This window comes from Hesperophylax consimilis, chromosome 22 (genome assembly GCF_061612785.1).
Source record: "Hesperophylax consimilis isolate HC1 chromosome 22, BYU_Hcon_1.0, whole genome shotgun sequence".
NCBI lineage: Eukaryota > Metazoa > Arthropoda > Insecta > Trichoptera > Limnephilidae > Hesperophylax > Hesperophylax consimilis.
The window spans coordinates 9,409,644-9,435,290 of NC_142857.1; the positions used below are offsets into that span (position 1 = coordinate 9,409,644).

Genomic DNA, 25,647 nt, shown 5'->3' on the forward strand with positions numbered 1-25,647 from the left:
CTTAAAATAAAGTAAAATAATGCTTATATATGGAATATAATACGACAATTGGGTTTATTCTCTTTTTCACATCTATTTTTACAAGTTTTCATACCACAAGCCACCATTTTGCCGGGTTATTTCGTAAAATGAACCGATGATGCCTCGACCATAGTTCGCACAAGAATGATGACGTCACGTTTTCTAAATTCACTTGAGGCCATACGCGAGCCCAGCCGGCTCCAATGGAACCGGTATGGGGAGTGGGGAATAATACGCTTTTAATCACTTAGGGCAGGTCTAATATTCATATGTCTGGTGATCAGGTACTTGTACAATTCAGTTAGTAAAGTCTCAGGCCTTCCCAGCACCCATAGGTTAAAATCTGATTCTTAAATCATACAACACATGAGGTGAATATAAATTATATTGCCATTCTAAAAGAGGCTATACAAAAAGCGAAACTTTTTCCAGCAATAGTTTAAAAATGTATGAAATATATTTACCTGCCACAACTCCATCTGGATGGCGCTATCCAGTTGGAAGAGTCTGGTCTCCAAGTTAAACTGCTGTGTCTCGGGTTTGTTGATGCTCACATTCCCTGTCTGAACCTGGAACCCCAGGAATCAAGGTTTTGAAGTAGGTGCAATTATACAGGATATGGTATATAATCATTCTACGCAGTCATTCATCAATCTTAATGATTTTATGAGGTGGAATATTTTTTAATGAATTGATGATATACTTCATAGAAAAATCTCTTTCTGGAAAATGTGAATAAAAATGGTTATAGCTACCGTCAGCACTCGAAACTTAGGCCCATTTTGCTGTTTCGTATTTAGCTTGAGCTTGTTAAAGTTCACCACGGTTGGCATTGGATATAAGATTGTATGTTCTGGTTTGACAAGGTGTCTTCCCAGATATCTGAGCATTCTTCCCATCAAGGTGGGACATTGGCACGATCTCACTAAATCAGTTTTTCTAGAAAGAATATTTTTCTATGGTTGATTTGTTTTCAAATGACAAACATAAAATGATTTTACCGGTATAGGAATTGAAGCCATTGAACAGTTGGATACGACCTACAAAGACGGTACCCTCTTTCGACAGATTGCTGTTCATCTCAATTCATTTAATATACAAAAGATTCACTCGTATTTGAACGGAGACCAGAATTGATTTCTAGTTTTTTGTCTCCAAAGTGCTCTAATACATCGGCACTTGATAATTATGTGAACTTAACATTTAATTAGGTTGGGACAGGATATGTTGTGATAAAGATATAATTAATGATTCAATGACTACAATACCAACAATGTAAATACTTCAGGATGAGGGAATATTGTTTTGTGTACCTGACATCTAGTAATACTAGCTTTGTCCTATTAATGAACATATTGCGCAATATGCTTACATATTATCAAATGACCACATTTTTCAGTTTAATTTAAGCATTTTTAAGTGAATTTAGAAGAATTAGCTAATCAATAATGCATTTGAAATGTAAGACACATGGTTATAGTAATGGTAAGTGGTAATATCTCAGGTAAATGTTTTCACAATAGAATTTACAAATATCTTCATGGATATCATTTACAACAATGCAAGAACTTTATGAACATGATGGAACATAATCGTAATTGACAAAATAAGAATGGTTAATTAGGAAAGTTGTTAGGATAAGGTAGTAAAGGTGATATTGAAGTTGAATTGCTATGAGCTCACATAATAATCAAGTGCCAACACATCTACAGACCAATCTACAAAAATAATAATCGGCTAATTTACATAGCGCGTGTTCTCGTTTAAATCACCTTTCGTGAAGGTTCCAAATTTACATTACTCACAGAGAGCTTGCAAATATCCTCGAGGTGCTTCCGTAGCTTGTCGCAAAGCTTCCTGAACTCGGTCTTGCGAGCGTACTTCAGGCAGAACTGGAAAGCCATGCGGGCGATATCGTGGTACAGGTTCTCCACGTGGGCGTTGGTTCTCAATAGTTCCAGACACTGGCAATAGGATTCCCAGAGGAACTTGACCCACGGAGTCAGGATAGTGCGGTCGGAGCGGTCCTGGGCGTCTTCGCCGGAGACGGCCGATAGGAGGATGCTCTCCGGAGTGGCGAGGTTGTCCAAATCGTCGATGTCGATGACGGCCTGCGCTGATTGCTTGCGGGCATCTTCCGTGCGCTTTTCAGCCATGCGGAGATACCCTCTGGAAATATATTAATGGATTACTTCATTTTAATTTTAGTCTTGTACTACAGAAAATGGTGAAATTCTTTAAATATTTATTCAAATGGAAGTGGTGCATACAGGAATCTGATATAATATCTCTCTCCGTACAGCGTGCCACTGTTTTCTATGGCCCTTTTCTAGTCTGAGTTAAGAATAATCTAAAGGTTAGAATCTCACTAATCTGGCCCTTTAGAGGTTCGGCTAACTTCCAGTAAGCTGGCGCTATCTAAGATGTTGAAATAAGCTTTACTTCCAGAAGACATTATGGTTTTGCATAAATTAACCAGAAAGATCAGGTTTAAAGTGCCATATTAGTGAGATTCCAGTCCATCTGTAACATGTCATACCGTATCACATTCTCCAGTGAGCCCACGTTGACAGACTGGAACATGTTCCGGTACTGGAAAAGTCCCTCCTTGGCGATGTGCGACTTGCGCAGCTCCACACACAGCTCCAGGTAGCGGAACATGATGGGCTCCAGCACGCTCTCCGACCAATTGTAGGACCACTTCTTGTTGCGGAACACCTCCTGCAGCGTGTCCAGCGCCCGCGCTGGCTTGCCGATCTCCATGAACTCTGGAATATACAAATACTTTTGGGTTATAAAAACAATACATAGAGTTGCACATTCATAATGCAGGGTATATCCCCATGAACTCTGGAATATACAAATACTTTTGGGTTTTAACAAACAACATTACGGGTTTCACATTAATAATGCGGGGTATATCCCCATGAACTATGGAATATACAAATAATTTTGGGTTTTAAAAACAATACACAGAGTTTCACATTCACAATGCAGGGTATATGAACTCTGGAATACACACATACTTTCGGGTTTTAACAACAATACACCGAGTTTCACATTCATAATGCAGGGTATATCCCCATGAACTTACGAATATCAAAATACTTTTGGGTTTTAACAATAATATACCGGGTTTCACATTCATACTGCAAAGTATATCCCGATGAACTTTGGAATATACAGTTAGTTTTTAACAATAATACACCAAGTTTGGGTAAAATTTGACCATTCAGACTTATTCGTAATTATAAAAGTCAACAATTTGTTTCAACTAATTTACTGTAAGAAATTATTCAAGTTGGCGTTTCCTCCAAAAGTCTACAATATATACTTATTGTTTTCATTCAAGATGGGTACTTTGATTGGGCTGTGTTGTCCATTTTTTGTGTATTATTTAACAACAAATCAAAGGAATCAATAATAAACGTTCAATAGAGCAATAACCCAGTTTGAGAACATAGTTCCTATTCTTTCATAATAATATTGTGTTTTTCAAAATAATAATAATGTGTGGTTGCGCAAATTATAGCTTCGTACTTTCCCCACAATCTAAAATCAAAAGTAATTTTACCATTATGGCAAAAATCTTTCAAAGACACACCTTCCCTATGGCTTGAAATTCTAATGTATTTTATTATTTCAAATTCAAGTCCCATGTCCTTTGACAGGTTATTGATGTTTTAATAAAATGTAGATAATGTTAAATTGAGCAATATTATACAGGTAGAACTGATATGTTGTGTAGTAGTTAGCAATCACATAATTTATCATATTGTCGTATGTTATTTCTGCAAAAATTTCTTCTCAAATTTGATTGGCCAAAATTGGTATAACTTATATGAATTACGATAGAATCGTATTACATGTGTAAAATCGTAAACTGTTTCTGTTAAAAAGTTATCCATGCTTCTAAAGCCAACATCTTGGTTACTCCATAAGGAAACTATGTAAATTTCTCTTGAGAAATGTTTATAAATACGTAGACAGTATTAAATGTCAAAGGTGCTAAATCATCGATTTAGGTTTATTTTTAACAATTGTCAAATACAAACAACCTTGCATTACATATAGAACTAGTTAAAAGGGTTAGAGTTAATAATAAAGACCGGGAAAATGTCACATGTTAGTAAAATGACATTTTATTGGTTTGAAAAAACATTGGTGGGTAATGTCATTGATCGGACGTGATTTGGCGTATCTAAAAAATTAACATTGGGAGATTAAAATCTTCCGTTAAAAGATGTAGACAGGGCACATGTGGTCGTGTTCTAGGAGGAGTTTGCAAGTAAATATATTTGTAGAACAACATTAATTATATAATTGCAACGTGGAAGCGACCATATTGACATAAAATTTTTACCGTTCGCTCGTTTGAGCGCATTTTCAGGTCTTTGCCCGTATCTAGCCATCTTGAATTATTGGTTTTCAGTCACAACACATGGATCACTTAACAAAAACACGCGTAGACAAGTAATATGTCATGTAATTCCGCCAATTTAGCCGGCAAAAACTGCCGAGAGAACAACTTTATGGCTGACGCAAGATGGCCGCCAATAAAAAGACATGCGGAGCAAATTCCAATTTCAAACTGGAAGCGGATGTCACCATAAACAATATGCCCATAAAGCACCTAAATAAATACTTTTCAAAAATATTTTTTTTACAAAACATGTAAGGTTAGGGGTTGAAAAGATGGTAGAAAAACGAAATTTCTCTTTGAACCTGATGAAGTAGACCTCAGTTCATATGTAAGACGATAAATACTTTTAAACAAAAATTTTATGGAAAGATTGCTCCGATTGCCGGTGTATTACACAAAAAATATTACAAACATAGTGAAAATAAATCTGTATAATTTTATTAATGGATGATGGGATTCATCATGGATGATGGAAGAAAAATGCATGTGTGAAATAATGTAGTATGTTTTACTAAATAAATTATTATTGTTTCTGATTTTACAGTAATCGATCTCTATATCTATATATTATTACGAAAATAATATATAATATTCAGGATTTTTTAAAGGCTAAAGGGTGAGTAGTTTATTTATGGCAAGACGCGACGTTCGTTATATTATAATGTTTCATAAATGGCGTTAATTAAATAATTTTATTAAAATACGCTTATTGCAAGGTATTGCTTTACAATATAAAGACAAATTATTTGTTTGCGCCTGTACATACGAAATATGAATTTGAATAAATAGTTTTGTCCGTAAATAAACTCAATTATTTTAAGAAAGGCATACAAATTCAATATTGGATTGAATAATTTATTCTTGAAACAACCTTTCTTGAAATAATTGAGTTTTTTTACGGACAAAACTATTTATTCAAATTCATATTGTGTATATACAGGCGCAAACAAATAATTTGTCTTAATATTGTATTACGTACAAGCGTCAGGATGTGTGTTTCAGGAATGACATTATATTTTTTTAGGTGCTAATTTAAATATTTTAGGAAAAAACACTTTTTGCAAGATGTGCTTTAAACTATTAAGATGAATTATTAAGTGTATTTTTTCCTAAATATTAACACAAACCAATTTCGAGATCAATAAAATAATAAAAACAACCACTATATAAAGAAAAAAAAAAGATTTCTGAATTATACGATAAAAAAATTGTTTTAAGAGTAAATTAACTTACTTTTTTATATTGACTCCACACAGGAAGCACTGAGGTAAATTGTCATTGGTAAAAAGGGTCTCCGTCGTCTTTAAGAATGCTGCAGAAAGTGAATGTGGGTCTTGAAAAGACATCTCATGTTGTAGAAGGAAGGAAACATAGAGGCCGGTAAATCATTCCACAACCGAGCATTTGAAAACAAGAACGAGCTGATGAAACAACCTGTTCTCATGTAGCTAATGTCAACCATGTACAAATGATGAGCTTGAGTTTTGTTTTTTTCCCGGCCCGGGAAGGCTAACTTAACTCTGGTTTCGATTGAGTCCCCACAGACAGGGTGTGAGTAAAATTTCAAAAACAGCTCCAATTGTGCTTGCATTGGGCCGGTCCTGCCCACCGAGCATGTCAATAGAAGGATTGATGTGAAGATCACTTCCGTTGAAGGAGACCAGTAGGTAGATTCCCGTCTCCATCCCATGGGAACAGTATTTTATTTAGTTATTGCTCCATCCCTAGTCAAAAATATGTTCCCTAAGATAGGTGAGTGAGATAGCCGCGTAGCGATCGCTAAGCAGCTATCTCACTTGCACTAGTTTGTGCCAAATCTAAAATGAGGGGGATGAGTATATTAGGGATGTGTCCTTAGCTAGGGATAGAGAACGGGAATAAGAATAGAACAGTAAGCGTCAAAAACAGATGGTTTGAAAAGGAGATATTTTATGTAAATACGAATGTTAGAAAGAGCATGATAATGTATAAATAAAAACAATTACAATTAACAGGAGTAGATGAAAATAATTATTAAATCAGGACTTATTTAAAAGAGAGCAAAAATGTATCATTTAAAGAAACAATGTGAATTTTTGTACTATTGATATATTTTCTAAAATTATTATTTTTATGTGTATTAACACACTTTCGGTGGGAAGGGTAGTTCTATCTTTTACGCCGGTCCTACTTGCATGGCGCAAAAGGCATTGCTGTCTGATTGACGCACACGTACCATCCAGAATAGTTAACATAGACTCTAGATATCCTCCGTGGTACAGCTCTGCCTTAAAAAAAGTAATTAAAGAAAAACTTAAATTTCATAAAAAATACAAAATTTATAACCGTTACTCAGACTATCATACTTTCTCTCTTCTTCGAGAACGACAAAAGTGCATGCAGAAAGTATGCTATGACAATTTCATTAATATGGCCGAATCTAATATTAATACCGATTCCAAACATTTCTGGACATTTGTTAAATCTAAGCAAAAAAGCTCTGAACTACCTAACAATATGTATCTTAACTCTCAGCATGTATCGGGTGAGGAAGCTATAAGTAACTTATTCAATATACATTTCCAATCCTCCTTCGAATCCCACACCCCGTGCACCTCGTCTACCACTCGAGTATATAATCCAAACACCTCAGTACTCAATCTTATTAATCTTAATATGGACGCTGAATTAGTTTTTAAATATCTTAAATCATTAGACCCTACCAAAGGCAGTGGGCCTGATGGTATACACCCAGTGTTTTTAAAGAATTGCGCTGGTGTTTTATGTTATACGCTAAGTCAAATATTTAAAACCTCACTGTCTTCTGGCATTTTTCCGCAGCAATGGAAAAGCTCATATGTTGTACCTATATTAAAAAAAGGAGACAAGCACAATATTGAAAATTACAGACCGATCTCTAAACTAAATGTAATGGGTAAGCTTTTTGAAAAAATTGTTTATGATAATATTTTTCCTTGTATACGGCCACACATTATTCCGAATCAACACGGCTTCATGACCAAAAAATCAACAGAAACTAACCTTTGTGAGTTTGTTGACACAGTCCTTGTTGCTATGGATAATGGATATCAACTAGATGTAGTCTACACAGACTATTCCAAAGCCTTAGATAAAATCCCACATAGCATTTTAATTGAGAAAGTCGAAGCAATGGGTATACACGGTGACCTCCTTCGTTGGTTAGCCTCTTACCTCTACAATCGTACACAAGCTGTAACTGTCCAAGGGTTTTGCTCTAGTTTCGTGCCCGTAACCTCAGGAGTACCCCAGGGATCTCACCTTGGCCCCCTTTTATTTAATATCTTTATGAATGACGTTAGCATAATTATCCGTAATTCTCAGCTATACTTATATGCTGATGACAAAAAGATAATCAAAATCATAAAGTCTGAGATGGATTGCATAGAACTCCAGCATGACCTTGACTCTCTGGTGAATGAATATTGTTTAAAAAATCACCTTCTTTTGAATGCAGACAAATGCAGCATCATATCTTACTCTCGAAAGAAACACACAATATTATATCCCTACAAAATTAAAAACAAACTCTTAAACAGGGTAAATGTGATTAGAGATCTTGGAGTCCTAATGGACAGTAAGCTTCTTTTTCAATCTCATATCGAGCATATTACGTCGAAGGCTTTGAAAATGCTGGGATTTATATTTATACTTAGAGTATGTTCAGTTTTCAAAAATCCACAAATATTTAAGATTCTCTACATATCTTATGTCCGAAGCCACCTAGAGTATGCATCAACAGTGTGGAACCCTCATAGTTCTACATATAAATCAAACATAGAAAGAGTTCAGAAAAAGTTTTTGAAATATGTCTCTTATCGCATGCGAAATGATGAAAACAATGTGTCTATGAACCTTAAAACTCTTGATCAACGCCGAGATATCAGAGACCTAGTAATGCTATATAAGATAATCCACTATTTTATTGATAGCCCATACCTTTTACAAAATATTCATTTCAGATGTCCATTAAGAGTAACTTTTGCAGCAGCCAGCAGTAGCGTTTGGGGCGCATTGGATGCCCTCTCCAGCCGGACTCTCCCAGCCTATCGCCTAGCACCGCAGTGGGTGGGCTGGAACCAAACGCTCATCACTCCTGGACAGCCTGAACCCCAGATTCCTACCCACCCCTCATACCTTTCCTTTCCAGACCTTTCCTTTCACCTCCTACCCTACAAAAAAAAAAAAAATAAAATAAAAATTCATGAACATACAACACAACAATTTTAACATCATTTCAGCGGCGAGTAGCAGGCGTCCCCGGTGCGGGCCAAAACTGTTGGTAAATTTTGCCAACATTCGCGGCCTGCACACAAATTTAAATTCCGTCCATCACCATCTTTTGTCCCAACGTCCCAACCTTCTTTTCCTATCCGAAACTCAGATAGCCGAGCCGCCAGACTCCTCCTATCTGGACTGCCCGGGCTTTACCCTCGCAAGCAAATTCCGACTGAAAGGAGGAGTCTGCCTCTATAGTCGAGCTGACGTCAACTGTGTGCGACTATTGAGTCTGGAAAACTCCAGATTCGACGTAATGTGGGTGCGCGTCAATCTTGCCAGTACGACAAGATTCTACGCATGTCTATACCGCTCACCGAACCATAGCGAATCAGACACTTCCGAGCTCTTCAAACATTTGAGCAATACTATTGATGATCTCTTGCCCCGCTACCCTTCGGCCGAGTTTGTTGTTCTGGGGGACTTCAACGTTCATAACGAACCATGATTGAAGTTCTCAGGCCCAACGGACTCGGCTGGCCGACAGGCGGAATCCTTTGCCATTTGCTACGGATTAGAGCAATTGGTTCAGGAGCCTACAAGAGTTCCTGATGTCCAGACTCACCGCTCCAATCTGTTAGACCTATTCTTAACTACTGTGCCACACGGTTATAAGATTGACGTCACAGCGCCTCTGGGATCATCTGACCACTGCCTAGTGACGACATCAATCCCCGTTAGCCTCAGACCAACCAATGAGAGGCTGAGGAGAAAAGTGTGGCACTATAGGTCAGCAGATTGGTTCGGTATGCGGGCCCATTTCAATGCTTTTCCGTGGTCAGCTGTTTGTTTTCGGACTTCGGACCCTTCAAGATGTGCCCAGGAGATTGGTGAAGTCATCAAATCGGCGATGGATGGCTTCATACAATCGACTACTAAAGAAACTGGTGTGGGCTCAAAGCCGTGGTTCAGTCGACAATGCTCCGAAGCAGTTCGACGAAAAAACGCGGCTTACCGAGCCTACAACACATCTCGAACGCCCGAAAGCAGATCAGCATACAACAAATCGGCAAAGGAATGCAAGAGAATCATCAATAGGTCAAAATTCGAACACGACCTGCAGATCAGCAAAAAGCTGGCTGCCTGCCGGGGGTGCTGTTCCGCCGTCGGTTCCTCACTGCGGCTTCTATATGAAAAAGCTGAGGATCCGGCATCGGGATGTACTCCACGTCATACGGGGGCTCGATGTTAACAAAGCTAGTGGACCTGATGGAATACCTGCTCTGGTATTGCAGAGGTGTGCTGCGGAAATAGTTCCAGTTTTGACAAAGCTCTTCAAAATGTCCCTGAAGTGTGGTACTGTGCCCTCTGGTTGGAAAAAAGCGGTAATTCACCCTATTCCCAAGAAAGGTGACCGCTCCAACCCGGCCAACTACCGCCCCATAGCGATCACATCAGTTCTGTCCAAAGTGATGGAACGTGTGATCAACGACAAACTGCTCACATACCTCGAGAAGAACAAAATTATCAACGACCGTCAATACGGATTCCGGCGGAACCGCTCGTGCGGTGATCTTCTCGCGTATGTGACGTATGTTTGGGGGCGGTGCCTGGAACGTCACGGTGAGACCCAAACGGTCGCACTAGACATATCCAAGGCCTTTGACCGGGTCTGGCACCGAGGACTTGTCAACAAATTGCATTCTTACGGACTTCCCGCATCCCTGTGTACGTGGATTGCTGACTTTTTAAGGGATAGGTCGATTCAGGCGGTGGCTGACGGTTTCACCTCTTCCTCGCACCTGACCTTTTGACATGTGCACCGATTCATTGTTACGCGGATGACAGTACAGTTCATGATAGCTTTTTGTTTGACAAGCCTCCAAAGGGCACACAAACTCCAACGGCTCGGAGGGCTTTGAAGCAGAGAATGGACGGTTATCTCGAGAGTATTTCCTCCTGGGGTAAAAATAATCTCGTCGAATTTAATGTTTCAAAGACCCAATCCTGTCTGATTACGTCTAAAAGGGATCCAAATGATAATCTAGTCTCCTTCAACGGAAGCAATCTTCCGAACAGGCCTTCCATTGATATGCTTGGTGTAACTATAAGTGACCAGCTCAGGTACGGGGGCTCCATCGAAGCCAGAGTAAAGTTGGCCTCTCAGAAGCTGGGCGTACTGTACAGGGCCCGCAGATACTTTAATAGAACACAACTGCTCACCCTGTACAAATCGCTAGTGCGCCCTACTGTCGAATTTGGCAGCCATCTCTGGTCTGGAGCCCCAAAATACCTGAAAAAAACCCTTGACTCTGTGCAGAAACGGGCGGTCCGTTTGATAGATTCCCCAATCTTAACAAACGGACTGCAATCTTTAGAGCAAAGGCGTCAGGTAGGTATGCTGTCCTTGTTCTATCGGTATTACAATGGAAGATGCTCTGAGGAACTAGCGTCATTGATCCCTTCGGCACCGGTGCGTAGTCGGGATACACGCCAAACGCGCGCCCAACATTTGTACACAGTTGACACTTGTCACATGAGAACGGGTCGCTTCTACGATTCGTTCTTAAGTTCAACAGCTCGGCTGTGGAACGAACTGCCGGCCTCTGTGTTTCCTCCCTCCTACAACATGGGACTCTTCAAGACCCATGTTCACTCCTTCCTCTCCACAAAAAGACCCTCCACACAGCATCCCCAAAGATGACATAGGCCCTGAGGGAAATTATTTTCTTCAGGGCCTCCTGTGTGGAGTAAATATAAAAAAAAAAAAAAAAAAAAAAAACTCGATCTCCGGACACATTTTATATTCCTAAGAGCAATACTAATTATCTTGAAAATGTATTTATAAGAAGAAGCTGTAGCACCTTTAATAGATTATGCACAAATATCGATGTGTTCAATACGAGCCTCGCAGGATTCATAGCATTCCTAAGAGAGTAGCGTTCGATCGTTTCGGGAAACTTAGTAGTGTTAGTGTGTGTATTGTTTTTGTATGGGTTGAATCTGTAGTCTTTTTATTTTTTTGGAGATTTTCCTTTTCTACTAGTTAGTATTTATATTGTATTGTATTATTTATATTCATATGTTTTTCTACCTATATATAAAATGAATCTTCTGTGGAAACTTTACTGGTTTATGCAACTTGGTAAAAATGATTTGTATTAAAATATATTTGTATAACTGTTTGTTTCCCAAATAAAATAAAATAAAATAAAAATAATTATATATCAATCTGTTTGCAAGGGTCCCAACTATATGTATGTGTTTTTAAAAATATGAACTAAGTTTTCCCATCTTCAAATTCTTGCCTTTTGTGTGGAAGAATATTTTATCAAAACGAATCTATATTTAAACCTGTAGAACGGGTAATACATCCTTACACTTATTGCACCAAAGATGCGGAAGTTTTTTTTAATGATTTGTGAAAAATTTGTAATTTAATAAAATATGTACAATTTTTACAAATAAAATATCACTAAATGGCCCAACACTGACTTTAACTTCAGTTTATGGAGTCGTACTACAAAAGTAGGCTTTCGTTTCAGAGAATAATTTTATAGTTGAGGTGTGGTAATTACTATGTAAGAAAAATCATTAAAATATAAATATTATTTTCAAAGATATATTTGTTTAAAACAAAATCCAACTTCTTGAATGGGATCTTATTTTCGCCCGCTTGAAGTGTGTTGAGGTTAAACACAACGTTCGTTATAATCTACGCGTTAATTCAATTATTTTATTGATGAATTATACACCCAGTTACGCAATATGAATAAATACTTTTGTCCGTATAAAAACTCAATTTTTTCAAGAAAGGCATACAAATACAATATTGGATTGTATCACCGACAAAATGTTGTATGCCTATATCGAGGGAATTTCATTTATGTATAAAGATAAAAAAAAAAACACTTTTTTTTATTTTAACTTATATAAAACTTAAAAGTGTTCAAGAGGGAATGTTATATTTCGGTAGCAATTAGGAATGCGGAGTCTTAAGTGGAACCGGAATCGCCCCCCAGATTGTCATTTCGATTACTTTTAGCCGTGATCGGGCATTCTCATCAGACAATCATAACAATTCTTTCTCTCTCCCTCTCTATACCTATTTTTCCAACCAGGAAGTCAGATAAAGGAAACAAATAATAATGATAGTAAAATAAATGAACACAAACAAGTTATTTATTAAAAGAAAATGCAAACATTAAAAATAGAACAAATTTACAAAACATTATATTAATTATTTATCAATATTCTTCTTCCATTACAACGAAATAACATTAACACCATGCGATACATTTACACAGCCCTTTAAAGTCCTTTCTTTCAGCTTCTGAAAAGAGCGAAAAAAATACACAATATTAAAAACTTAAAAAGACAAGAGTTATGCTGCATATACATTTGCGAACTGAAACGCGAGTCGAGCTTTGAATTATGGGATAGGAATGAAGCAACCGCAAGCGGCATTTTGCGCCATCACGGGCAAATGCATACGCAGCATAAGAATCAAGATAAATTACCGATAGATCGGTTAGTAGCAGAGTGGATGAGTGCGTCGGGTTCCCGCCCAAGTGGGTTCAATCACCTGTTGCTTAACCCTCGAACTGCCAAGCTAATATAGCTCGATGCCTCCGAGAAACAGGGTCGCATCTCGGAGTATTTAGACCTTACCCCAGCACTCGGTGCTCTGTTTCCTTCTATTTCCCTAAATACTCGTGGGACAAAAATTAAACCATACGAAAACTCCCTCTTCCCTCGTGGAACCTTCGGGGAACCAAAGGGGAGTGGGCTTTTCCATTATGGGGCCTTTAGGGAAACAAGGAGGGGTGGATAGGAGAGACGAAGGCCTCATCTCTCGTGTGGCCTTCAAGGAACCAAGGAGGAATGGAGATGATAGATGAGGCCCTCTTCTCTCGTGGGGCCCTCAGGGAACTAAGAGGGAGTGGACTCTTTCGTCGTGGGGCCTTTAGGGAACCAACAGAGAGTAGACTCTTCCCCCATGGGGCCTTCGGGGAACCAAGGAGGAGTGGAGTGGAGAAATGAGACCCTCTTCCCTCGTGGGACCTTTAGGAAATCAAAGAGGAGTGGAAAGGAGAGATGAGGCCACCTCCGTGAACTCTTCCCTTGTGCCTTCACGGAACCAAAGGGGAATGGAGAGGAGAGGAAAAGCTCTCTTCCCTTGTGGGGCCTTCAGGGAACCAGATTGAAGAGGATTGGGAGAGGAGAGATGTGACCTGGGAACACACATTGTGGAACCAGAAGACTATTATTAATATTATAGGGTATTTGATAACAATAATCTGAACACATATTTATAATTAGTGTAGATTCCTTATTGTATATTTCCATCGTAATTGAACATCCTGTTGACAAACTGCTTAACACACTTCAGCCGGGAAGGGTAGTTCTACCTTTTGCGCCGGCCTCATTTCAGTGGCAGAAAAGATGGAATTATTCAATGTTTTTATATTAATATTATATACCAATCTCTTTATAAAGGTCCAAACCACAGGTACATAATTATCGAATTTATTTTCGTGCCTTTTGTTTACATCGGTATTTCAACAAAAGGGTAGTATATTATTTTTAGTAAAATAATTCGATTCCTGGAATGATGGTTTTTATGACCGTGAAACCCAATTCGAATCTCTTTCTCCGTTCCGCACCCACTCAACTCCTATGTGCAAGTGAGCAAGAGATGTTGGGCATATTTAAAGAAAGCAGGTATGAGCAAATACCGATAGGCGGACCGTAATAAACATATTACAAGGTTAATTGAGTTGCATTTCAAATAATATTCGATTTTCGTTCGGTAATTTTATAGCTTGGGTATGCTGAGTTACTATGTAGAAATTTTTATTATTTTCGAAGATATAGCGATTTAAAACAAATTAAAGGAATTCGCACGGGACCTTTATTTTTGCTCGGACTCAGCGTAGCGCCAGCACAAAAAATACCCGGCCGAAATGTGATAATTGCAGTTTAACGGGACAGTACTTTTGAAAAATAATATATTATAAAAAAATTGAGACCACCTTTCCACAGATAAAATAAACATATTTGCAAGTCAGGTAAGTTTTTAGATTTTCACGGCCAAAAGCATTTTTGTTGTTTGTTTTTGGGGTGTTATGCCGTGTTGCGCTAACTCCTTCTACCGGATCTGCCCTGATGATGGACACTGCAACGCTGTCCGAAACGTCGGCTAAAGGAGTTAGCGCAACACGGCATAACACCCCAAAAACAAACAACAAAAATATTTGCAAGTGATGAAACGACAAGCTAGAATAATATTACAATACATTATTATCTTGCCAAGCCAATAAAATCAATTTTAGTATGCTAGGAGCATTTTATACTATTGAAAATACCATAACATCAAGGCAAGTGCGGAATTAAATGATTATTTTTTAAATTACCCTTGCAAAGAGGTCAGCCATTAGTAGGTTTGTTTTCTTCAATTGTTCCTTCCGGAGGTCAAATTTCTTGTTAACAATTTCGGGAAGTTTCTTGTACTGGAGGGCTGTTTTTTTCACCATCTCATTTGCATTGAAACATCTGTTTCCACCTAAAAAATAAAAATATATTAATACAAGAAATTAAAACACAGAAAACCAGAGAAATATTTATTTACAATAATGGTCCCCGTTACTAGCCGTGAAATTCACCTAAAATCAAACTATCTAACTAACCTTCACGTGGTTCCGCGGGGGTAGGCAGAGAGGACGGACCGCCAAACAACTCGTTCTTGACACACACTCTTTGCCTCGTTCACATTCATACATACTCTTCTATTATTCTGACTCTTGACATGGCCCGACTCAAGTATCTGATTCACTTGGTCGTGCCATGTCTTTCTCGGGCGTCCCCGACTTCTGCTACCATTCACATTTGCATTGTATATTCTCCTTACACTCCTTTCTTCGCTCATTCGCTCTACATGCCCAAACCATCTAAGGGTCCCTTTCTTGATCTTACTCATTACTCTTACATCAGCCTTGCACTCTTTGCGGATCTCCACATTCCTCATACAATCATACATGGTTTTACCACACATACGCCTCAGGGATCTCATTTCAACAGCATTCAGTCTACTCTAATCTTTTCTCTGCCAGTTCCATGCCTCACTTCCGTACATCAGGGTAGGTACCAGCACTTCATTGTGGACTGCTAGCTTCGCTTCTTTGGATTTTTTCATTGATACATATTCGCAAGACAACTGTTGCGACGTCTCCGTATGGGGCACGTCTGCTTGCAACCCAACTGTTGTGACGTATGGGCTCAACGAGTTAAATCATATATTGCGCAATACTTTTATGTGAATTTGGCCACTATTAAGGAGGCCATTAAGAATTAAATAGCTGAGATGGATTTGCAATTTTTTTGCGATATTCGATTGAATCATAAAATTCACAAATAGGAGGATGTGGTCGCTAAAGTTAGACCATAAACAAAGAAGGAGGGGTGTTGTGGCACGCCACCAACAGAAGCAAGCGAATTACTAATAAATCACGCCCTTTCTGCGCATAGTAAGAGACATGTGTCTGCGCATCTTCTTTTGCTCGCAGTCTAACTATACACAGTATGAAGGGTCGTTAATTGTCAGGAAAGTTTGAGGAAAGAGTTGAGGATATTAGTGGTTCTATTTGATAATAATTAACTTACATTTTGGTATTTCAATGCCGTGTAATTGGGCAATGCATTCAAGATCCTTCATTTTAATATCTTTTATGTTGGGCATTGAAGACACACCTAGTGAGAGGAGTTTTCTGCGTCCTGCGTCCTGTTTTTGTCTAGAAATATATGTACAATGGTTAATAATGTGGTTTTTGCTTTAATTACTAAAATAACATTATAAATTATTACTTTTTTTACAGTTACATTGTCGAAATGACATCGCGGGCGGAAAACAGTTGTGTTCAGCTAGAAAAAAAAATTTACAAATTTCATGAGCTTACCATTTCAGAGTTTCGCTGTTTCAGCAAAAAGATTTCATGGTTTGTAGATGAAAGAATTAGTGAAGTGACACTTTTTTTTATTTTGGTACAATATTTTTTACATTTCAGAGTTATCCAGTAATGTCGGCCTCACTGGGTGGCTTACCCGTGCTGAGGCCCTGTACTTTACAAGAGGTCCGTCATCTGTACTGTAAATATACCTCCATTCAGGGTCGACTTGCCAAGGCGCTATGGAACCAAGGAGCTGAAAATACCTAACACCTAATACGGCACCCTTGAGGTTTTTACTAATGCCGGGCGCCATTTGTCTCGGGATCAGCTCTGCATCCATCCGATGGGACAAAGTTAAAAGACTAAACAAAAATGCATTCTAGAATAATGATTTTGAATACAAACCTCATTTTGTGAATGCCCTTCAAACATTCCTGTCTTTTTTCTGTGCTCCTAATAAAATCCGGTCTGCCCCTGCGCAGAAATTCCTCCACCGTCAAGTTGTACTTCTTGCATTGTTCAGGCACTTCGTTGCACTTGTCGGAGCCCTCGGAAGATGAGACCCGACGGGAAGACGAACCTCCGGAAGACAAACCTCTGGAAGATGAACCTCCGGAAGACGAATCTCCGGAACGATCGCTGTTCAGACTACTGAACTCTTTGATCTGTTCGTCGGTCGAGCCTTTCTCCTCGTAGAGCTCCTCAGTAACAACACGAAGTGCCTGCTGCACGTTTTTTTTACTGTTGCATTTACTCTTACCGAGTTTTGGAACTCTGATAACTATTTCGTCAAGAGAAATGTTTCTACATGGCATTGATTCCTCCAGTAAACTGTCGCTTGATTCAATTACGAGGTTATATGCCACAGCTTTTGGTGACACCTTTGTATTTTGAACTGTTTTTTTCATTTCAAAGCACGCATTTTTTTTCTGATCACATTCCAAGCACAATTTGAGTCCTACTGCGAGTATGGGATTTTTACATTTGGGACAGGATTTTGGGACATCACAATTTGGCTGTCCTTTTGAAACTCTTTCGCGACTTCTCGATACTCTTCTAGCAGAGGTACTAGTGAAAGGCTCAGACTCTCCAACGTTTACCTTATTGACTTTAGCAGACTTTTTCTTTTCTCTTTTTCTTGGCGTGCAGTCAGTATGAGGATTTTGATTCCTGCAATGACAACACGATGCGCTTTTCAAATCTGCATACTTCTTGATGATGTCTTCGTATTCTTTCGCAAAAGCAAGTCTGACTTTTTGAATTAGCTGATCAGATATGTGTGAAGCTTTGGAGTAGGTTTTAGCAGAGTCTGAAGATTTGGCAGTCATTGCTCCGTCTGAAGATTTGGAAGTGGTTGCTCCTGATGATTGTATTTTTTCTTTGAAACAAGGCTTTTCTGCATCGGCATCCTGTCTAGGAGTTACAAACGGAGATGTATAGGCATTAACTAAAACAACTTTCTCCGTATATGTCTCTTTTCCACGAGGTGATTTGCTTCTTTTTCGATGTGAAGTCACAACAGTCTTCTTAGGGCTAGTGGCACATACACTACACTCCTCACAGAAACATTCTTCATGTTGTGGAGAGATGCATTTGGGTGTAGGAGAGCGTTTTGGTTGAAACATGATGTTATTGTCACTATCCATAGTTTTATTAGGATGTTTGTACAAACTTATGACTACAGGTGAGTCAGTGCAATGAACGGTATTTGGTTGGTCAGGACATACGTTATATTGAATAGATGTTTTAGCTGGAATTCTTTGAAAACCTTTTTTTGCATTTAGTTCATTATTGGCGCCAACATTACGAGTTGATCTGTGAGGACTTGTAGTTGGTCTGGGAGGACTTAAATTTGGTTCACGATGTCTTGCACTTTGTCTGTGAGGACTTGAACTTGGTTCACAAGGTCTTGCACTTTGTCTGCGAGGACTTGTACTTGGTTCACAAGGTATCGGACTTTGTCGGTGAGGACTTGTACTTGGTCTGTGAGGACTGGAACTTGGTTCACAAGGCCTTACACTTGGTCTACGAGGACTTGTAGTTGTTTCAGAAGGTCTTGTACTTGATCTATGTGGACTTGTACTTATTCCGTGAGGACTCGTACTTGTTCTGTGAGGACTTGTACTTGTTCTGTGAGGACTTGTACTTGTTCTGTGAGGACTTGTACTTGTTCTGTGAGGACTCGTGCTTGTTCTATGAGTTCTTTCACTCACTTCCTCAGATCTTGTACTAGTCCTGCGAGAACTAGTACTAACTTTGCAAAGGCAACCTACAGATATTTTAGTTAGTATTCTTTGGGAACCTTTGGATGTATTTTGTTCGACATTTGTACCCGAGCCAACAGCAGAATTTGCATTCTTTGATAAAGCATATTTCATAACAAGATCATCATACTCTTTCATGAATGACTGCAGAACCTTACATTTCTGATACTTTTCAAATACACTTTCCAATTTTTTCAGTTCCCGAGCTACAGTTGGCTTAGTGCAAGAGATTGAAGAGCTAGAGCTGATCAAATTACTGCGACAGCAAGGGCATAGAATTCCCAAATCTACGCACTTATGGCAGTTCATGGAAGTTGGAGTCTTCAAAGGTGGTGGAGAATTTTTACGATCGCAACTTTTATCATGGCGAACATTATTATCATTGGACAATGCAAATTCACCCGTTTTTGTCTTCTGAACAGAGTGGAATTTTACTTTACTATTGTCAACTTTTTTTGAAACTTCAATACTACGCCTAGAAGATTCTTGGGGATTTCTGCTAAGGTTACTTTTTGCATTACTCCCAGGAGATGTGGAGCGACTCAGAGAAATATACTTTGAAGTGCTTGAAATTCTTTTCCCACCACTTTTGGGGTAAGAGGAGTGACCAGAATCTAGATCTTCCACATTGTTGAGTGTACTTTCGCACGATTCATCAGAGCTTTTGGCCAAATTAAGCGGCGGAATGCGCCCATAGTCTGGTGAAGTCACCGAGTAGTAAGTGAGAATTGGCGGCTGATTTCCTTGAACGACTGGAGTCGGCTTGTTGGCAGATCCTCTGTCTCCGCTGGCGCCTTCATCTTGAACAGGAGAACACGGGGATGTAATGATACTTTTTAACATTTCATTGCCGGGGGATGGTAAGTAATCATCGTCACTCTTCAACAGTTCCTGATTTTTAAGAATGTGTTTATTTTCGAGCTTGAGTTTTAAAATAGTAAGTTGTAATATTTCATCATTGATAATATTCAGCTGGTTTTGAGTATCGGTGGAACCAACTGAAGATGCAGCAGTGTAAGCCTTTTTGATTTTAGATATGCTGATAGCTAAGTCTTCCTTTAATTTAAGCTCTCTCTGCTTCATTTTAAGAATATCTTGTTTTTGAAGTCGTTGCTTTTGTTGTTCCTCTTCGTGTTGTTTAGCTAAGATATATTGCTCGTAAAATTCTTCCGATTTCGTTTTGCCCTTTTTGTTGTCATCTTTGGAACTGCCGCTGGAAACTTTAGGAGTTGATGAAAACATAGTATAAGTGCTTTGAGATATTTCGGAGGATTTAATTTTGTGACGATTTTTTGAAGTGCTGGATCGACTCTCGGACACATTTTCATTTGGCAAAGTTAGTCCACTATCCAGTTGTGAAGATTTGGCTTTTTGTTCAAGATAGTCTGAATAGCTCAGAGACACTGGAGCACTTTTGATCGACCTAGTGAAACTGCTAGATCCTACTAGTTTGTTGATCTCAGGAGCATCGAGAGTCAAACACCTGTCAATGCGTGGTTTACTGTCTGGCAAATGAGTAACTCTTGCCGGAAAAACAGCAATTCTTTCTGGCATATTCATAAATTTATCTGGAAAGTACACTTTTTTTTCTGGAAAAACAGTTTCCTTTTCTGGACACATTGTATCTTTTTCGGGAACTGCATGTATTTCGGCTATAGTGATCTCCGGCTTCTGTACATCAAGATCTTGACTTATGACATTATCGCGATTGCCACTGTGTGATACTTTCTCATCTGATATTGAAGCCGATGTGAGTTTGTCAGAACTAGAAACGGCGATTTGTTCACTGACTGCATCTTCCGGATAGTCTTGTGTGACTAATATCTTCACAACCTTTTTGATAAGCTTCTTTTTCAATTCTGGGTCCTTGTGTTTTATATTCACAAGCTTACTGATTAAGTCCACAGTTGTGTTCAGGTCTTTGTTGAAAGGCGAAGCTCCGTCATACATCTTTAAGAAGTCAACTGTATGATTGGAAATGGACGATGAATTTTGCATAGATGAAGCGCTATTTAAACCCGGACTAAAATCGGGAATACTATTGGTGTTTTGATTCTGGTCCGGTGGTGAAGTTTTGTTTTCGTACATATGACCAGGCATATATTCAAAACTCTCTGCTCCAGTTAAATCGCTACATTTGGTTGAGGTTTCTGTGACCATACCAAATGTTTTGGTATTCTGTTCATCACCATCATCTTCAGAATCAAAACAGTCCATATTTTCCTTTTCGGGTGAGGTAAATAAATTTTGAGTTAGTTTTAAGAAAGAGGACGACTCTGTCTTTTTCTTCCGCCTCTTCGCAGAGTATGTTTTCGGTTTACTGGTGTTTCGTAAAACATTGAGAATGATCGGGGTCTTGGATAAAATATTGGATAGATACAGACCATCATCAATATCTTGGAATGTTTGGGCAGAAGTAGATACTCTTTGCCTTGCGGAGGTTTGTATCTCTTTATTACTTGTTGAAATTTCATGGGATTTTGAGCTGTGGTTGGAATTTGAGTCACTTGGAGAAGTGATTTTGCTGTGATTGGATTTTGAGTGACTTGGAGTAGTGATTTTGCTGTGATTGGATTTTGAGTCATTTGAAGTGATCATCACATCACAAGGAGAAGGTATTTTAAAACCTTTATCAGGACTCTCTTTCGCTGTATTACAACGAGGTGTTTCGAAACGAAATACCTTTTCGTGCGCAATTCTATAAACATTATTAGATTCCGCATTTTTATTTGGGTTCGCATTATATTTCGGCAAATCAAAAGACAACTTTTTCGTCATATCAATTGAAACATTTGTAGATCCTTGAATGTTTTTGTAGTCTAATTTAAACGTCCCAGAGTTTCTCATACGTTTAATGACTGTTTTCTTACTGGACCTTATATTAACAGCTCTTCTATTAGCAGGAGTGCGAGAGTTCTGTTTCTTTGTCACACTGTATGTTGCAGAGGTTTTTTCATTTTCCATTTCTGGGGTAGAATGAGCTTTTGGGACTCCCATCTTTGCAACATTCTGCAATTCTACGTCGACCTCTGGTTTGGAGGTGTCTTTGGTGTTGTTGGTGGCTTTTTTGTAGTTCAATCGGCTCCGCAGGGCGACTTTTTCTAGAGTGCTGAGATTCTGTTGGGAGAATGCTCCGTGTTCGGCATTGGCGTAGCCAACATCAGCCATGGAGTCCCACTCCAGTCTCCGTGTGATACTGCTACCCGGAGACACTGCTTTCGCTGCAGAATGGTCCAATTGTGTTTCATCTGTAATAATCACAAGAAAAACATTGCTTCTTATTTCTTCACTTCACAGCTCACATGGTCTCATACAAATCGTTATCATCCTTACTGTCAAATCTAGAAGTTGACTACAGAAGAATTAAAAAAAGTACATCTCTATGAAACCAAAGGCTTCGACCGCAATTTGAGAAAAATTTACAAAAACCAAGTGAATTTTTTATTAATCATTTTTAAATGAAACAACATAAAAGTGAGGTGATAATAACGTTTATAATATATTTGTCTAATAAAATGTGTGCTTTTTTGCTATCAGTAATTTTAGTTCAGTGTTTAGACGAAAAAACATAAGGTGTGAGAGTATTTAAAACTTTTTTATGTTTTCATTGAAAATTTTAATATTTTAAAAATTATTTATTTATTTCTAATAATAAAATTTCAAAGCGTATTTTATCACCTTTCCAAAAACAGTTTTTAGATTTCGGATTCATTCAGAATTATTCCATTTATTTGGATTTTATAGCAAAGCGAAAATACTCCAACCTTATGACAGAATAAGCCAGAGGCCTGAAGGGTTAAGGAAATAGTACCTTTGTTCCTTAAAAATTGAAATTCGATAAAGAATTTCCATATTTGAAAAATGTTTGACCAATTTCATTTGAAGTAATGAAAAATAAAAGCCTTTACTCTGGGTACACAGAATGGTTTAGAACCTAATTATAATAAAAATTTCTGATTCGAATTCCTTAAGACGAGACAATACCCTAAAATAAACCCAGAATCTTAACGACGTAAGTGAAGCAGCCGTGCACAAAAATATGCGGTTGAATTTGCTCTTACAAATCTCTAAAATAAAGTGGAAATCTTAACGACATAAGTGATGAAGTCATGTAAAAACAATATTAGGTGAGCGGCCCGGCAAAATGGACAGTCCTACGGTCGACTTTGCCCTAGCAGGCCTACAAAATCGATCTTTCAATGGGGTTTATTTGAATTATTTTTGAAGAACGTATTACTAAAATCTCAAATATTTCTAGAGGGATCCCTCAGAAAGTAACTAATTCATCATCTAGAAAAATAAAATCTGGTGCGGACTTAAAAAAGTTTCAATCCGTGTTTTTTTTTTTTTTTTTTAAAGGTTAAACAATTAAAGTGGAAAAAAGTTTCATATTTGTTTTATTATAATATATTTAAAATACAAACATTCCCGAGTTACGAATAACCTGATAAAATTTGAAAATCTCCTACTACCACCACAGTAAGCGGAAAATGCTTGTGTTTTGTTGGAGGACTTAGCAGCCGAGGAATTGAACACACTACGCCTGGGTGGGACCCAAACGCGATATCAACTTGGCCACTGACCGGTCAAAAATATTTTACATAAAATATTTTAATGGTAAGGTCCTGTTTTTATTAATCTTAAATATACATAACTGAAATCCATAGGGATTTAGTAATACCTTCATCAGTAATAATTTTAATGTGATCTTCGAACAAACCTCCGCTATTAGTCTTGTGTTGCCTTAAACGAGAGCGAAAAAATATAATTTTAAGTTGGAACATACCGTCAACTCCTAAGTAGGAACTGTATTTGCTAGCAGACTTGTCACTTCTGTCTGAGGTAGTGTGGGTACCCCTAGGGGGGCTATTTGGTTGAAACATGTTAATTTGAATGGCTGGATTGTCACCAGTGTCTTGGCTAGTTGGATAGTTAAATTTGGATGGTTTCTGAAAAAGAATGTGTAAAGAATTATTGGTGTATGTACGTATCTAATCTACTGTTACCATTTACTTTATTTAAGAGATTATTTTCATTTCCGAAGCAGTGATATTATTTTAGAAAACACATTATCTAAGTATCCTGTACATTGCAGGTTAAGAAACATATTTTCACAATGTCCATGGTAAAAGTATTATTTCTGGACTCAAGGTTAAAAACTAAAGGGGTCAAAGTAATTAATTATGTACATCAATTTAGTACACAATATACATATAATAAAGCGCCAGAACACTTTTAGAATTATTGGCGTGGTAAATTGAAATATAATAGTCAAACAATAAGTCACTTCAGTGGCATACCTTTATGGGGGATGGTTTTAAATTCAAATATTTGAATGAAGTATCTTGGGGATATTTGGTGCTAGTCACAGATTTAGAGACAAGTTCCTTCAACGCAGAGGCCTTCTTTTGACATTGGCTGTGGTCATCATTTTGAATCAAGCAGCGGGCCGTTGCAAATTCAGTGCGGTCCGTTACGTTTGAGTTAGCTCCAGATTCATTAGAAAAGAAATACTGTTCCAAGTCTCTGTTTTGTCCAAACCTCTTGTAGTAATCTAAAATTTGGGGGTTAACTGCCCCTTTCACATTTTGTAATTTTGCATTATAACGCGACGATGGATTTTCTCCAAAATCCATATTTTTATCGAAATTTAGATTGAATGTTACTTTGTGAGATCCTTTTAATGTTTCTAGTCACCTGAGTCATCTCCATAACCGGACACGTAAAGTGTACGAGGAAACTTTTAATAACAAATCAAAATCAAACATGAAAAAACGGTTGTACAAAATGACATTTTGTTTGAAAGTAGATTTGATTTGTTGTTGTTCGACAATAGACAATTATTGACTAAAAATAGAAAATTAGAAAAGCAACGATAAACAAGAAAAAGTATTTCACTGTACTACCTTTACCTCCCAAAGCTAAAAAAATTCTTGATTTATTTTTATTTTTTAAATGACGAGCCGTTAATTTATATAAGGTGAATGGTTTATTTATGCATATGAGTAACTGAAATATACTATTATAATCAGTCAAAAAAACTCTTTCAGGTAGGAATAAACCAAATAGTTATTGTATTTTATTATTTATGAGGTTTTCTCGCTACACCTGAAAAAAAAATCTAAAAGAGATATCAATCATATCAATTTAGAAGAAAACTAATGTCGCCAATTGAATCGTTTATTTATAAAGGGGACATGTCACTCGGATCAAACTGTTGGGAAAACAATAAAAACCTAATAGTTTATTTGTTAGGTTTAATTTATTTTGGTTTTGATATTTTAGCGTATAGTCAAAGCCATCAAAATGTTTTTAGGATAAATTAAAAAAGGAACTAATTTAGAATAAAAATTTGTGTGATAAGTCCTCTTTTAATAATAAACGAGATTAAAATGTTGAAATCAGTTTATTAATCTGGTCTTTCAGTGGTTTCTTGCTGGCTAGTTTATGATGCTGAAATAAAAATCTCAGTGGTATTTGTATATTGCATAGCTTTGTGAATATAATTTTGTTTTCTATGCATTGAATTTCTTCCTTTCAGGAAATGCCTTTTCAATAGGGAAAGGTATACGATTGACTGTAGACTTTTGCAAAAGCTTGTTTTTTTAAATGTGTGTTTTTACCAAGCCATTAATATATTGATAGGCGACTAGTTCAACGATTTCCACACAGCATCTCCAAAGATGACATAGGCTTTGATTGACACTATTTTCCTCAGGTGAGGATTTTGTAAAAAAAGTATATACATATATTAAAC

General features: G+C 37.7%; 2 protein-coding genes across 6 annotated transcripts in view; both read right to left on the bottom strand.

Moving 5' to 3' along the window:
* eIF3a (eukaryotic translation initiation factor 3 subunit a) overlaps positions 1-4,595 on the bottom strand; it is a 29,012-nt gene extending 24,417 nt beyond the window's left edge. For 2 of the 5 annotated variants that reach the window (XM_089645167.1, XM_089645165.1), the window contains exons 1-4: positions 4,385-4,595; positions 2,561-2,789; positions 1,794-2,190; positions 486-590 (exon numbers count right to left, since the gene is read on the bottom strand). In XM_089645167.1, coding sequence (XP_089501293.1) covers positions 486-590; positions 1,794-2,190; positions 2,561-2,789; positions 4,385-4,433 — 780 coding nt within the window. In that variant the 5' untranslated portion in view covers positions 4,434-4,595. The remainder of the gene's footprint in view (positions 1-485; positions 591-1,793; positions 2,191-2,560; positions 2,790-4,384) is intronic. The other 3 variants (XM_089645169.1, XM_089645168.1, XM_089645166.1) reach the window with 3 other exon arrangements.
* An 8,219-nt stretch (positions 4,596-12,814) lies between these two features.
* LOC149412819 (uncharacterized) lies at positions 12,815-24,696 on the bottom strand. Its single transcript, XM_089645586.1, has 6 exons — positions 24,191-24,696; positions 23,677-23,839; positions 17,032-22,138; positions 16,343-16,470; positions 15,097-15,245; positions 12,815-13,013 (listed from the first exon to the last, which is right to left on the bottom strand). The coding sequence occupies exons 1-6, from the start codon at positions 24,524-24,526 to the stop codon at positions 12,945-12,947; spliced, it is 5,952 nt and encodes a 1,983-aa protein (XP_089501712.1). The 5' UTR covers positions 24,527-24,696; the 3' UTR covers positions 12,815-12,944.
* Between the last annotated feature and the right edge of the window lie 951 nt (positions 24,697-25,647).

Bases quoted from the DNA above. Each gene is read 5' to 3' on its own strand.
- LOC149412819 (XM_089645586.1), bottom strand. From the start codon at position 24,526: ATGGATTTTGGAGAAAATCCATCGTCGCGTTATAATGCAAAATTACAA. The intron at 23,840-24,190 runs GTATGCCACTGA...ATTCTTTTTCAG, and splicing joins TAAAACCATCCCCCATAAAG to AAACCATCCAAATTTAACTA. The intron at 13,014-15,096 runs GTAATTTAAAAA...CGCTCTTTTCAG, and splicing joins TGGCTGACCTCTTTGCAAGG to AAGCTGAAAGAAAGGACTTT.